General features: G+C 42.9%; 1 protein-coding gene across 2 annotated transcripts in view; it reads left to right on the top strand.

Annotated features, from left to right (window-relative positions):
- Positions 1 to 14,814, top strand: part of Grin2a (glutamate ionotropic receptor NMDA type subunit 2A) — a 430,207-nt gene extending 415,393 nt beyond the window's left edge. Inside the window, exons 11-13 of one of the 2 annotated variants that reach the window (XM_038327931.1) lie at positions 8,937 to 9,175; positions 13,015 to 14,189; positions 14,533 to 14,551. In XM_038327931.1, coding sequence (XP_038183859.1) covers positions 8,937 to 9,175; positions 13,015 to 14,189; positions 14,533 to 14,551 — 1,433 coding nt within the window. Of the gene's footprint in view, positions 1 to 8,936; positions 9,176 to 13,014 lie in introns of both variants that reach the window. The other variant, XM_038327930.1, reaches the window with a different exon arrangement.
- The last annotated feature ends 270 nt before the right edge of the window (positions 14,815 to 15,084 follow it).

The following is a 15,084-nucleotide window of genomic DNA, read 5'->3' as shown; positions in this document are numbered from 1 at the left end:
TACACAGACACAGGTACACAGACACACACATAGATAGACATACATAGACACACAGACACACACATGCATACAGACAGACACATACACACAACACAGACACAGACGCAAACACAGATACACAGACATACATAGACACACACACACACAGGCACACATGCGCATAACCCCTATTCCAGCCGGTCCTTTTTAAATTTCATGTGAGGGAACACTGGGCTTCCTCTCAGGAAACTATTATTGCAAAAATATGGGCAACAGCCAAAGTATCTTGAGCTCCAAGGTCAAAGTGTTCACTGTGGAAAGCATCCAGAGTCTCTGTTGTCCTCAGGGTACCTGAGAGTCCTTTTGCTCTTCTAGCCCCTCTTTTGAGTCTTTTCCTCCTTCCCCCAATTCCAAATTATTCCTAGATCCACAAGCCCTCCTCTCTCCATGCTTCTCCTTGCCCCTAGCCTTACAAAAACCTAATCTTACCCCAACATGATTACTGATTTTCACGGCAGTCTCTTTCTGGAGGACTCAGAGTTCATGGATGCTAAAAGCAGCATGTTTCTTGTCACTAAAAAAAGAATAGATATGCCTTCAAAAATGTGTCAATGAGTAAAGAAAACAACAACAACAAACAAACAAAACCCAAACCTTTGGCTCCTTCTCTTTTCTCATCACCCCTGCTGAGGATCAAGGGCTTTGACTAGTTAAAAAAATGCAGATGTCTGACTGCTAGGTTATAGGTGCAAGATGATTTTTTTTTTTTTTAAAAAATGTACTTAGCACATTCATGGGCCTGGACAAAGGATAAAGTGTACAGGTTCATAGTGCATTTAAAAACAAAAAACTGACCTCATGGGAAACATGCTGGGAAGCTGGAAAGCAGTGGCATTGCTTGCTATGAAACCCCTCCAGTAGCATCCCCTCAGCTCATAGGTGCTCTTACAGAACAGGTTGAAATCTAATCTGAAAAGGAACTGCACACTCCCGGAAGTGTAGAAGGCTTCCCCCTGGTAATGCTGACTTCCCCCAGAAGTGTTGAGGATCCCCACCCCCAGAAATGCTGGAGACTCCCCCGGAAGTGCAGAAGTGCTGAGGACTTCCGCTGGAAGTGTTGAGGACTCAGGCAAGTAAGAGGCCGATTCTTCTCACTTTAAATGGTACAGAGCTTTCTGGGAGCTGCGTCTCTTCCGGGGCTGGGCATTCTTGGATTGGAAGGGCCTGGAAAGGCTGTGTCACTCACTCTACCCCTAGCTCCCCTGACTTCTTGCAGTAAGGATACCACTCCTGGAAACACTAAAGAGTCATTAACACCCGAGTACTGTGCACATCATTTAATTTTAACAATCCTCTGATGATGTTATCAGCCCTGTGCAATTACACCTGGAAGATGTCAAAACTGGAACACAAAAGGAAATTCCACAACCTCTCTACATTAAGTCTCAGCTTCAGATGGTAATGGTGATGGGACCAGCCACAGCATGTCAATAGGATGGTGATGGATTAGTTTAAGGAAACAAATAAAAATAAATTATGACGGTGCCTGAGTATAGTAATAGTAGCTTTTGTGTAATTTTGTTAAATAAAATATGTGGACTAGGGACATGGCTCAGCAGCAATGTGCTAACAAGGCGATTTGTGGGAAACTGAATGTGATTTCCAGAACCCATGTAAATAGGACATCTGACAGTGATGCCTGCACATGCCAATGCACCCCTAGAAGAGAGAACTCAGAACCTCTGACAAAAATGCAATGTCCCATGGGGCACCATCACTAGAGGCCTCAACATGAGAGAGCCTTTGCTGGGACCAGGCTTCTCTCAAGAAGGAAGAAGACAGTATGGTCTGGCCACAACCCAAGTTTCCCTTGCTCCCAGGAGAACCTGGTCTCTTTCCTCCCATCAAGAATTAGCTTCCGTCAGAAAACAGACTTAGCAGTCCTATTTTCTAGCACTGCTTTCTAAGATAAAACCGATGGTGCTGTGACCTCTTTGTAAGAGGCTAAGCTGACGATGGGATGTGTGATGCCAATCTCTTCCTTATGAAAATGACATTCAATACTTCACACCAGCTCGGGGCTCCACACCAGCTCAGGGCTCCACACCACCTCAGGGCTCCACACCACCTCAGGGCTTCCTCACACCAGCTCAGGGCTTCCTCATACCTGCTCAGGACGTCATACCAGCTCAGGGCTTCCTCACACCTGCTCAGGACTTCACACCAGCTCAGGACTCCACACTAGCTCAGGGCTTCACACCAGCTCAGGGCTTCACACCAGCTCAGGGCTCCACACTAGCTCAGGGCTCCACACCAGCTCAGGGCTTCTTGCCAGCTCAGGGCTTCCTCACCCCAGCTCAGGGCTTCACACCAGCTCAGGGCTTCCTCACCCCAGCTCAGGGCTTCACACCAGCTCAGGGCTTCCTCACCCCAGCTCAGGGCTTCACACCAGCTCAGGGCTTCCTCACCCCAGCTCAGAGCTTCACCCCAGCTCAGGGCTTCCTCACCCCAGCTCAGGGCTTCCTCACCCCAGCTCAGGGCTTCCTCACACCAGCTCAGGGCTTCCTCATACCTGCTCAGGACTTCATACCAGCTCAGGGCTTTCTCACACCAGCTCAGGGCTTCACACCAGCTCAGGGCTTCTCGCCAGCTCAGGGCCTTACCCCAGCTCAGGGCCTCCTCTTTGCCAAGGCTCACTCTCTAGTCCACTGCAACATTCCACACTTGTTTCTGCTTTTCATCTATTTCTAATTCAGGAAAACAGTAAAAGATCTGCACGTTTTTGTAGTAGTCTTGCCCAATTTAAGCTTGGGGATACAAAGAAAAAAATAGAAGCAGAAAGTATGGATCTGATGCATAGTGTGTGCTGTAGGCCATGAGAAATAGCAAAATCATAAAACAGGGTCCTTGATCTCCCTGAAGGAGATTATAATATACTCAAACAAATTAAAACTGGAATGAGAAAGTATTTGAACCACAGTTCACTACACTGGGAAAAAGGCCACAGGGCAGGATCTATCTAACTGGGAAATGATTGGATCAGGCTGTAATCACTGCTGAGAAATGTAACATCACTCTCCTTTTGCAATCTGGGTTGGGCTTACCAAGTTGGCTTAATTCTAAAGAGAGGTGTGGTATGCTCAGGCGAAAGACAAAGACAAAAAAATTCTTTGTACTTGCATCTTGAAAGGAATCAAGGCAGTGTTCCTTTTAACCAGATTTAACCAGACCACCAGTGTCCTGGTTTATAATCCTAGCTCATGAGACAACATTAAAGAGAAGATATTCTGGGAATTTATGAATCCTATGGAGAAAGACCCATTTTGTATGTGTGTCCTCACAAACTGAAGGGAGGGGAAGCTCAACAATGTGTTTTAGGAAGTGACATTAGTGGCTTAAGAGAGGAAGCAGTTATATAATTCCGGAGGCTCATGGTAGACAGAGGGCTTCATATGAGTCTGTGTTGGTGCTGGGTAGACAAGAGATAATACACAGTCCATGGCATTGTGACTGTGTACGGTGCTGGAGTATGTTGGATGGGAAGGGGTTCGGCCAAGATAACCCTTCCTGCCACTCTGTCCCCAAAGCTGACTCACCACAACTGCTATCTTGGGTGACGAACTTGCAGGGAGATAGAGTGCTTGATATTTTTCCTCTCATAATTATGCATGTTCCCCTTCTTATGTATAACTCTGAGACCGTCTATGAGTCATTTTGTCTATGAAAAAGAAACTGGGAAAATCTATCCATCAAAGCAAAGGCAGGGAGGATTTCTATGTGCTTGTTACCGAGTGGGAAACTGAACACAGATGCCTTTGAGAGTAAATATGCATCACTTAAATGGTGCAATAATCACATTCAATCTTTTTCCTACAGATAATGAAAGCACTGAAAACCCCTGGAACTGTGGTAGAAGCCAACTCTAAAACCATGCCTAGGGACACCTCTGTCACCCTGTGATCTTTGGGGAGATTATGATTCTGAGAGGGAAAATAAGCACAGGATTAACTCAGGATTAAATGTTAGAAAGGTATACAGCAGGCAGTGATTAATACTGAAACCTGAAATTGGAAAAAGCAATGGGGGCACGCTTAGCCCCAAATGAGGCATCTATATCATACCACATACCTTCCAAGGCTCAGAAAATGTACGAAAGAGGGACCAGAAAGATAGAAAGAGCCAGAGGTCAGGGGAGATTGTTGTGACATGACAGGGCCATAGCATTCTCAAACTCACAACAACTATAGGTGTCAAGAAGCGGTCTCTGCAAGATCAAAGTAGTCACCATTCCAGCAAGGACAGGGAAGTGTAGGCAGAGGCTTCTTGTTTGTTTCTGGCCACCCAGACCTGAAATAATCACATGGAAACTATGTTAATTGCAATACTGTTTGGTCACTAGCTTAAGTATTTTTCTGGCTAGCTCTTACATCTTAAATTAATCCATTTTTATTATTGTATATTTTACTATGAGGCTTGTAGTTTACCAGTAAGGTTCCTGAGCATCGGTCTCCTTTGGTGGCTACATGGCATCTGCCTGACTCTGTTCTTTTTTCCTCTCTCTCTGCTTGGAATTCCTGCCTTGCTCTATTCTACACTGTAGTAGGCTCAAAGAAGCTTTTTTATTAAACAATGGTAACAAACCAGATTCAGAGCATACACAGGAGAATCCCACATCACCTCTCCTTTTCTGTCTAAATTAAAAAGGAAGATTTTAACTTTAACATAGTAAAATTACATATAACAAAACAGGTATTGTGTAAGAATTATAGTTACAATATTTATATCTATTTCATGTTTTATTGTAACTAAGGAAAACTATAATTATAACTTTTTAAATTTTATCAAAGACCCCAGAATGATATATTACCTATGTTAACAGGAAGTGCATTGTATGCAACTTCCAAAACTCTAGAATTGACAGAGACATCTCACTGTCTAAACAGTCACCCAAAGTTTGTTTTTTTTTTTTTATAACATTGGTGTATCTGTCTTTAGCCTACAGGCCCATAGTATCTGGCGGAATTTTCCATGAAACAGGAAATCTGAAGATCTCTAACGCCTTGTACTGGCAAAGTTTATCAGTTGTTTTGTGTGTGTCTGTGTTTGTGTGTGTGTGTGTGTGTCCATCCTGAAAAACGTCTGGTAGTTCTCTCATAAGTAGAAACCCCAAAGGACCATTTCACCTTCTTTTCGCAAATTTAGCAGTATTTTTTTTCCTGTGGGTCCTGCATGTCCAATTCATACAACATCCCATCAAGCAGTCTAGGCAAGAGCAGTTTCTTACCCAAATGGCTAACCAACTCCATAAGGAACCTCCTCTTGAAGTAGATTGGTGCTGCTAGGAGCAGATGTGTTTCATTGTTATGAAAAGTCCTAAGTTCTTAAAATATTTAAATGCTATATTTTGTAAATCTTTGAAAGGTTTGAAGAATAACTATCCATTTGAAATGTATCTCTGTCCATCTAGAAAACCTAACTAGCATGACTCTCTCTCTCTCTCTCTCTCTCTCTCTCTGTGTGTGTGTGTGTGTGTGTGTGTGTGTGTGTGTGTGTGTGTGTGCCTAGAATTTTTTTCAAGCTCTCTCAGGTTTTATGTGGATGTAACTGGCCCACGTTGGCACTCCAACGTAGGTGGAGGCTGCTTGTTTGTTCCCGGACACCCAGACCCAAAATAATCACACAGAAACTATACTAATTGCAATACTGTTTGGCCAATAGCTTAACTGTATTTCTAGCTAGATATTATGTCTTAAACTAACCTTTTTATTATTTTATATTTTACCACAAGGCTCTTGGTGTACTGGTAAGGTTCCCAGGCTTCTGTCTCCTTCAGTGACTACATGGTGTCTCCCTGAGTCTGCCTTCTTTTTTCCTCTATCTCTGCTTGGAATTCCTGCTTTGCTCTATTCTGCGCTGCAATAGGCCCAAAGAAGCTTCGTTATTAACATATTCAGAGCATACAGAGGGGAATCCCACATCAAGGAAGAGGCTCCCATAACCCCACCCCTAGCAGAGGAGCTACTGGCAATTAATGGACAATGAAAAAAGAAGAATATCTTTCTTCAACAATGTGGCACATCGTAGGTTGCCAGTGCTCGAGAGGATAGTGCTTTAAACCCATGCACAGATTGGTAGCACTTACTAGCCTCAGTGGGTTATTTAAAAATAAAACATATGAGTCTTTGAGGTAAATGTAGGGGGCACTCAGGAGGAGCTGAAGGGAGTTAGCAGCAGGAGATATGATCTAAGCACGCTGTATGCACATATAAAATTACCAAAGACTAAATAAAATTTTGAAAGACTACAGTGTCACAAGGAAGTCAACTATCATGAATGAGAACACAGAGCAAACAGAATGAGAAGCCTAAGAATTACTCCCTTTGGCTATAGGTTTGGAATTGCTAAACAAAAACAGGTTTGGAAATCATAATGAAAAGAACAGCTAAGGTTGTGAAAGAAACAAATAAATGTCTCACGCAAAATGAAGAGATTAAAATGAAAACATAAAGTGAAATATCACCAATTAAGGAACAAATGAACTAGAGAATGAATCTTCATGTGGATCAACCAGTTCCAGCCCACAGAGATAACTAAATATGAAGACAAGGTTAATAACCTACAGGACAGACTGGCAGTGCTCTGTGTTAAAATTTTCAGGACAAAATGAGCTACTACAGGTCATTAGGGAATTGCTAATTACAGCAATCAGATACCACTATCAGCCTATGAAAGGAACAAAAGTCTTGCCCAAACTCTGACAAAAATAATTCAGTCTTGTGGGTATGAGGGATGCAAAATGGAATACAGTTGGGCAGAAAGTTCAACATTTTTTATCATATAATCCAGAGGATTTAGCAAAATTTCTCTGGATATTCTGACCAATTGAGTCAAAAGTATCCACACAAAAGTCTTCACTGGTCCATGTTTGTAGTGGCTTTATTTGTGACCGTGCAAATTTGGAAAGAATGACATCAGCATCCATAGGTGACTAGGTGAGCAATCTGTATCCAGACTGTGCAACTCGGTAATGCAAAGAAACAAGCTACTGATCCAGAAAAGACAGGGGAACATGGAAAGTGCATATCAGGCTGTAGAAGAAGCCAGTCTGCAATGTTTCCATCTGACTATATGACTATATGCAAGGATGACACCATAGGTCAGTAGTTGTCAAAGTTTGGGAGGAGTTACAGAGAAGAACACATGATTTTAAAAACGTTAAGTTTGCCTGGTGGTGGCGATGCACGCCTTCGATCCCAGGACTCTGGAGGCAGAGGTTGGCAGATCTCAGTGAGTTCAAGGCTAGCATGGTCTACAAAAACTAGTTCTAGGATAGGCTCCAAAGCTACAGAGAAACCCTGTCTTGAAAAACAAATAAGCAAACAAACAAAAATGTTAAGATGGGAGAGTTTATATTTAAAACAATAATGGATGAAACTTTCATTTTTTAATATTTATATGTGTGTACATATGGAGTGAGACCCATGCGAAGGCATACACATGCAAGTCAGAGAACAACTTTCAAGTGTTTATTCTCTCTTTTCACCATCTGATTCCCAGAGATCAAACTCAGGTCTTCAGGCCTGACAGCAAGTGCTACAGAGCCATCTCACTGGCTGTAGGTGGGAACTTTCCTTCCAGAGTCAAAGCTAAGAGTCATCGGAATCATACTGAGACCAATATCTAAATAAGCAAAGCATATTCACATGTAGACTCTACGCCAAAATCAAAAGGAAGTTCCCAGAAGCAATCTGAGAGAAAATAGAGATGGTGAAATGTGCGAATGGCAGTGAGTAGAATATTGACCCTGCAACAGCAGTTCAAATCTTAGGAAAACTGAACGTCATCCTAAGGCCAGGAAATATTACCACTAGCTTGCTTCAGAAATAAAAGTAGACCAAAGGCATTGATGACACTCTGACTTCACAAAACTTAAAAACAAGATTCACTTGAAATCTGCAATGATATGAACTTTAAAACTGTCCTTCGTTTTCCATCAGAAACCTCCTACTCAGCCTAGAGAGCAGACACAATGGAGTCATGATTCGCATTTAGCATATAAGTTTTCTTTGATGATTAATGTCCCCGAGATAGAATACTTAAGACTGAATCATGGAGTAAATGCCACTGCTTAGTGAATTGTAAATGGCTTGTGTAATTACTAAACATTGAGATCATGGAGTTTTATTCTAAATGGGGATTGGATGAAATACACAGAAAAGATAGTGTTGAGCATGCCGCCTTTTTATTTCCAATGAAAAGTGCACCTGCTTCCTCAGCTGCTTATTGAAGTGAGGAAGATGTTCATTTTGCAAGAGGCCATTCAGCACCAAGATGTCTTTCTTCCACTAATGTTTAGTATCTTAAGCTCATTATTGTGGGTGAGTTTTGGGAGTTGTTTAGAGTGTTCTAAACATGAGAAAGAAGAAACTAATATAGTTGAGGTCCACCATCTGCCAGACACAGTTCCAGGCATTCTCTTCCTTACAGTTAATAGTAGCACAAGCTGCTGTTCATGAGACTTCATGTGAACCAGACTCAACTGACCCCCTCCCACAACTCCCTGGAATATACACTCTTGCTGTACACACTATTCATGTGAGTAAGACATTCTGTTAAGTCTGTCCACTGCATCATGCCCATCCTGTGTGAGCCTGGGTGGGCAGAGATTTAGGGCATGTAGAAGACAAAGGCAATAATATGGGGAGACTGTAACCATGATAAAAACTATACCAGGAACTGCCAAATTCACCACACTGTAAATACCATCTAATTTAATTCTGTCCATAATGCCAGCAGAGAGGTGTTATCCTCAACTGAAAGCCAAAGATCAGCCACGCTTAGCAACTTACCTTACAGTCACACCATTGTAAGTCATGTTTGTGGTCCCAACTCATAAGTCTCCACACCAAGACAGGTGCTCAGGTCTTCACTGCCTGTTGGTATTCTGTTCTGTGCAGGTGAGATGGAGGAACTGGAGACACTGTGGCTTACAGGCATCTGCCACAACGAGAAGAATGAGGTGATGAGCAGCCAGCTGGACATTGATAACATGGCGGGTGTGTTCTACATGTTGGCTGCGGCTATGGCCCTCAGCCTCATCACCTTCATCTGGGAGCACCTCTTCTACTGGAAGCTGCGCTTCTGCTTCACGGGCGTGTGCTCTGACCGACCCGGACTACTCTTCTCTATCAGCAGGGTCAGTACCCCAAGCAGATCCTCCCTGATACAACAGCCAGGTCTGAAACAACACAGAGGTTTCAGAGAATCAGGCACATCCTGCGTATTCCTGAGACATTTTAATATCTACCAAATCATATATATATATATATATATATATATATATATTACCTATGTCAATCATCTATTTACCTATAGTCAATGTCATCACCATCATCATCTTTGTATCTTTCATTTATCTATCGCCTACCAATCTATTAGCTATCCATCTTTTCTCTATCATTTATATGTCTATTCATGCATCTCTATCATCCATCATCGATCAATCAGCCATCTATCATCATTTACCAGTCTATTTGACACCTGTTTATCCATCATCTATATATCCTCATCTATCAATAATTTATTGTCTGCCTGTCTATCTATCTATCCTCTCTCTATATGTATGTCTATATGTCCATCTAGCTTTGTCATCTATCATATATCAATCTATCATCTTTCTATTGTCATCTGTCAGTCTATCAATCTATTTACTACCCATTGCTATGTATCTTTCATCTATCTATTATCTATTATCTAGTTAGCTATCTATCATCTATCATCATATATTTTTCCTTAAATTGATCTACCTGTTTCTTTCATCTTCCCATCTTAATGAAAAGCATTTAGCTTTATATGCTGATCTTTATTGGGGGAAATGAAATAATCAGTTTAAAGTGAGTTTGTGTATTCTTAGCATTAGGTGAGTTTGAGGACTTTGGAGACTCAGAAGGTACACATTAGCTCCGTGAGGAGGATTTATTTTCTCCATTCAATTACACTCGACTTGGGTTCTGTGCAAATACACATTTCCTAATTAGCTTGATGGCATCTAAACACACAGATTGCTTAAAAATAACAACGTGTATTCATATAGCTAGGAATTATGCCAACTTTAAACTAATTCTCCCAGTCAATTACTAAAGGCTTTTCATATCCAAATGGTTCTGGGATTATGTTAAGCAAATGCACACTGTTGCATTTGCTTGTAAATCCAGCTTCTTTCTGAGACAGCCACGTTGGTGGGATCATCATCATGAAACATGAATTGAGTCCGGTATCCTAACCCAGGCATGTTAGGGCTGGAAACTGGGAGGACTGGGGAGTGCAGGCGAGGCTTTGCTGACAGAATTTGAACTTTCCCACCCTCAAGGGCAGACAGGGATACCCAGCCACTACTGGTGCATCCCGAAGGCTTCAGAGAGTCCAGTGGGGCAGAGGCTCTTCTCCTCCAATATCATTTGTCTTCTAAATCAGAGCAACCTAATAAGTTTGGATAAGGAGGTACCATTATTTCCCTGTCTCCTTTCTGTACTAAGGAGACAAATGGAAAGTTCAGCCCCTGATGTTGGTTGATGTAAAAATCCTACAGTGGAGAATTGCCAGTGATAGCAAGGTGGGTATGAATAATGGCCAGAGTCAGATCTGGTTTCTCTCTTATCTCATTGTGAAACCTCATGAGGTTAATATGATCACACCATTCTATGTATAAGGAAACTGGGGCCCCAAAGCTTAAAAGGGGGCATTAAAAAACTTTCATCTTATTTTTCTTGGAAGTAACAAGCTTGCTTGCACTTTATCCATCAGGCCATAAATGGGAGGAAGCGAGGAGATAACAACTCTTGAGGAGCAACACCCATACTTACCTTTTGTCCTTTGCACACATGTGCGAATAGTTATGTGATCATGTGCACGAGCATGAGAGTACTTGTACATACACACACACACACACACACACACACACACACACACAGACAAGACCTGTATACAGAGTTGAGTCACATACATTAGTCAAGTTCAGAGTGTGGGCTTCTTCCCAAGGGTGTTGATTTGTGATGTTCTGGAGGCTCCCAAGGTGGGTATTCTCTCCATAGAGGATACCTCTCCTCATTGCCAGTTCTTCCAGGACACTTGCCCTGCAGCCCAGAGTAAAACAATCACCAGACAATAAGTACACATAGGTCTCCTTACAGGATCAGTGTCTCTGGAGGTAGGAGGAGCATAGCCAGCAGACCAAGGTGGCAGGGGAGCACAGCGAGCTGTTCAAAGTGGCAGGGGAGCACAGCCAGTAGTTCATAGTGACAGGGGAGCACAGCCAGCAGTTCAGGGTTGCAGGGGAGCACATTTCACTATGGTGGCAGTGCACAGAAGTCTATAGGTTATCCTGAGGGAGAACGGGAGCTTGTGAGAATAAAGGTACAAATTTAGAAAAAAATAAGACAATGTTTTTCATAATACATCAAGGAGAGGAGACAAAGACCCTACCTGACCTTGACATAGAGGAAACATCAATTTCTCACACATAGGTGGAGACTCCCTCTAGATTACATGTAAGATTATATTATATGACTAATTAGAGGTTAACTAATGTGCCACATTCTATGAGACACATGAAATAGTTATATAATTCTTGTGTCCACAGTCTGAGTGTTCTAACATTCTTAGTGAAACTGACCATGACACAGAGAAGGAGACTAAAGATAAAGTAGAAGGAAGGAAGGAAGGAAAGAGGCAAGGGTGGGAGGAAGAAGGGAGAGAGGGAAGGAAAAGAAGAAAGGAAAGGAGGAAAGAAGGGAGGGTTGGAGGGAGAGAAATAGAAAGGCCAAGAATGGATGAAAAGGGGATAGAAGGGAAGGAACTTAAGGAAGGACTCTGGGAATAGGGAAGAACAGAAGGAGGGGAAGAGGGAAATGAAGTAGATGAAAGTGTGTAACAAGGGAAAGAGAGTGGGAAGGGAAGAATGAAGAAAGGAGGGCAGAAGAAAGGAAGAGAGGAGAAGGGATAGAATGAGGGAAAGGAAGAAAGGAAAGAGGAAGAAGGGATAGAAAGGGAAAGAGGGAGGAGAAGGGAGGAAGGGAGAAAAGAAGTAAGAAGGGAATTGGCACAGTGCTAGTTCCTGGGTTCCAGACGGTAAACACAAAGCTTAGGTTGACACAGTCTCAGCAAAGGTTGCTTAAACTTGAGATGATCGTGCTTTGTGTGCAGCATTTTTGTAAGGCTGAAGTGGAGACTGTCTTCAGACACAAAGTGCAGCTGTCCAGATGAGTTCAGACTTCACAATTCTGAGAGCATTCCTTCTGGGTTGAGTTTGATGTATCCATGGGGCTCAGGAAAGCCATGATCAGAGTCACAATGACACAAACTTCCTACTACTTTATGTCAAAGTCCACAACAGATCTGCCTCATGAGTCCATTCCTTGGGATGGCTTCCTGGCAATCTTAGGAAGAGGCAGATGAAATTCTACAGGCGTGATCCAATTGCTTTCATATAGGTATGGTGGCCAAAAATTGGATATGAATAGAAGAAAGTCAGGAGGTTACAAATCTAAAGATGTTCTACTATTACAGCAGCATGAGTGGGGAGCCCTTCTCCTATCAACAGTAGAGCAGCTAGTTTCATTACTGGAGTTTCCTACTGACTTGCAGGTAGCTCCAATGGTCTACCTGTAAGAGTCTCTCAGCTCTAATGGTCATGGAGTCTCCTCTCCCCAACAATTGTTACTGCTTATATAATCTGGGTAAAGTCCTATGAACCGTGTAAATTTCTGGTGCTTTCTGAGACTTATGAGTTGTATTTACTTCCTGAGTCTTAATAGAACATTTCAATACGGAGTAAATACTTACACATCACTGGTGTTATCTATTGAAGTAAGATAATCAGGATTCAGAATGAATTCCAATCTCTCTCCATGACTTCCACAAGAAATCCATAGTTCACTTTTGTAGGTAAAGCTCAGATGGGAAAATGGTTTCATACTAGTGTCATCTAGACATAGTGGTGTCCTCTGTTGATGTGTGTTTTGTGTTCCTCATTCACAGGGCATCTACAGTTGTATCCATGGTGTGCACATTGAAGAAAAGAAGAAGTCTCCAGATTTCAATCTGACTGGGTCACAGAGCAACATGCTAAAGCTTCTTAGGTCTGCCAAGAACATCTCCAACATGTCCAACATGAACTCTTCGAGAATTGACTCACCTAAAAGAACTTCTGACTTCATCCAAAGAGGGTCCCTTATTGTGGACATGGTTTCAGACAAGGGGAATTTAATATACTCAGACAATAGGTCCTTTCAGGGGAAAGACAGTATATTTGGGGACAACATGAATGAACTCCAAACATTTGTGGCCAACAGGCACAAAGACAACCTTAGTAACTATGTATTCCAAGGACAGCATCCTCTCACTCTCAACGAGTCCAACCCTAACACCGTGGAGGTGGCTGTCAGCACTGAATCCAAAGGGAACTCCCGACCACGGCAGCTTTGGAAGAAGTCCATGGAGTCTCTACGCCAGGATTCTCTGAACCAGAATCCAGTCTCACAGAGGGATGAAAAGATTGTGGAGAATAGGACCCACTCCCTAAAGAGTCCTAGGTATCTTCCAGAAGAGGTAGCCCACTCTGACATTTCAGAAACTTCCAGCCGGGCCACATGCCACAGGGAACCAGATAACAATAAGAACCATAAGACCAAGGATAACTTCAAAAGGTCAATGGCCTCCAAATACCCCAAGGACTGTAGCGAGGTTGAGCGTACCTACATGAAAACCAAAGCAAGCTCTCCCAGGGATAAGATATACACCATTGATGGTGAGAAGGAACCCAGTTTCCACTTAGATCCTCCACAGTTTGTTGAGAACATTTCCCTCCCTGAGAATGTGGGCTTCTCAGATACCTACCAAGACCACAATGAGAACTTCCGCAAGGGAGACTCTACACTGCCCATGAGCAGGAACCCACTACACAATGAAGATGGGCTTCCCAACAATGACCAGTATAAACTCTATGCTAAGCACTTTACCTTGAAAGACAAGGGTTCCCCACACAGTGAGGGCAGTGATCGATACAGGCAGAACTCCACACACTGCAGAAGCTGCCTTTCGAACCTGCCTACCTACTCAGGCCACTTTACTATGAGGTCTCCCTTTAAGTGTGATGCCTGCCTGCGGATGGGGAACCTCTATGACATTGATGAAGACCAGATGCTCCAGGAGACAGGGAATCCAGCTACTCAGGAGGAGGCCTACCAGCAGGACTGGTCCCAGAATAACGCCCTCCAGTTCCAGAAGAACAAGCTAAGGATTAACCGGCAGCACTCCTATGATAATATTCTTGACAAGCCCAGGGAGATAGACCTTAGCAAGCCCTCCCGGAGCATAAGCCTCAAGGACAGAGAACGGCTTCTAGAGGGTAACTTATACGGGAGCCTGTTCAGTGTCCCCTCAAGCAAACTCTTAGGGAATAAGAACTCCCTTTTCCCCCAAGGTCTGGAGGACAGCAAGAGAAGCAAGTCTCTCTTGCCAGACCACACCTCTGATAATCCATTCCTTCACACGTATGGGGATGACCAACGCTTAGTTATTGGGAGATGTCCTTCGGACCCCTACAAACACTCATTGCCATCTCAGGCAGTAAATGACGGCTATCTTCGGTCATCCTTGAGGTCAACAGCATCATATTGCTCCAGGGACAGTCGGGGCCACAGTGATGTGTACATTTCAGAGCATGTTATGCCTTATGCTGCAAATAAGAATAACATGTACTCTACCCCCAGGGTTTTAAATTCCTGCAGCAATAGACGCGTGTACAAGAAAATGCCTAGTATCGAATCTGATGTCTAAAATCTTCCATCAGTGTTTATCTATAAGGAAACATACGGAATGGCCAACATTCTGGAGGGTAAATGTTAGATGTCCCATAGTACCTTGCTAGAAGGAAGAGGACTTAGGGAGGTACTTTTTTGTTGGCTCTTTTGCACATGGCTCCATGCCATAATCTTTCACTCAAGGAATCTTGTGAGGTATGCGTTGACCACAGCACATCCCAGATAGGTGAATCCTTAACCAAAAACAAACAAATGAATATAGGCAAGTCTCCCAGACATGCCAACT

The sequence above is a fragment of the Arvicola amphibius genome, chromosome 4 (assembly GCF_903992535.2).
Source record: "Arvicola amphibius chromosome 4, mArvAmp1.2, whole genome shotgun sequence".
Classification (NCBI taxonomy): Eukaryota; Metazoa; Chordata; class Mammalia; order Rodentia; family Cricetidae; genus Arvicola; species Arvicola amphibius.
The sequence above is the reverse complement of the archived record's forward strand: the minus strand, read 5'-3'. Positions and strand labels throughout refer to the sequence as shown.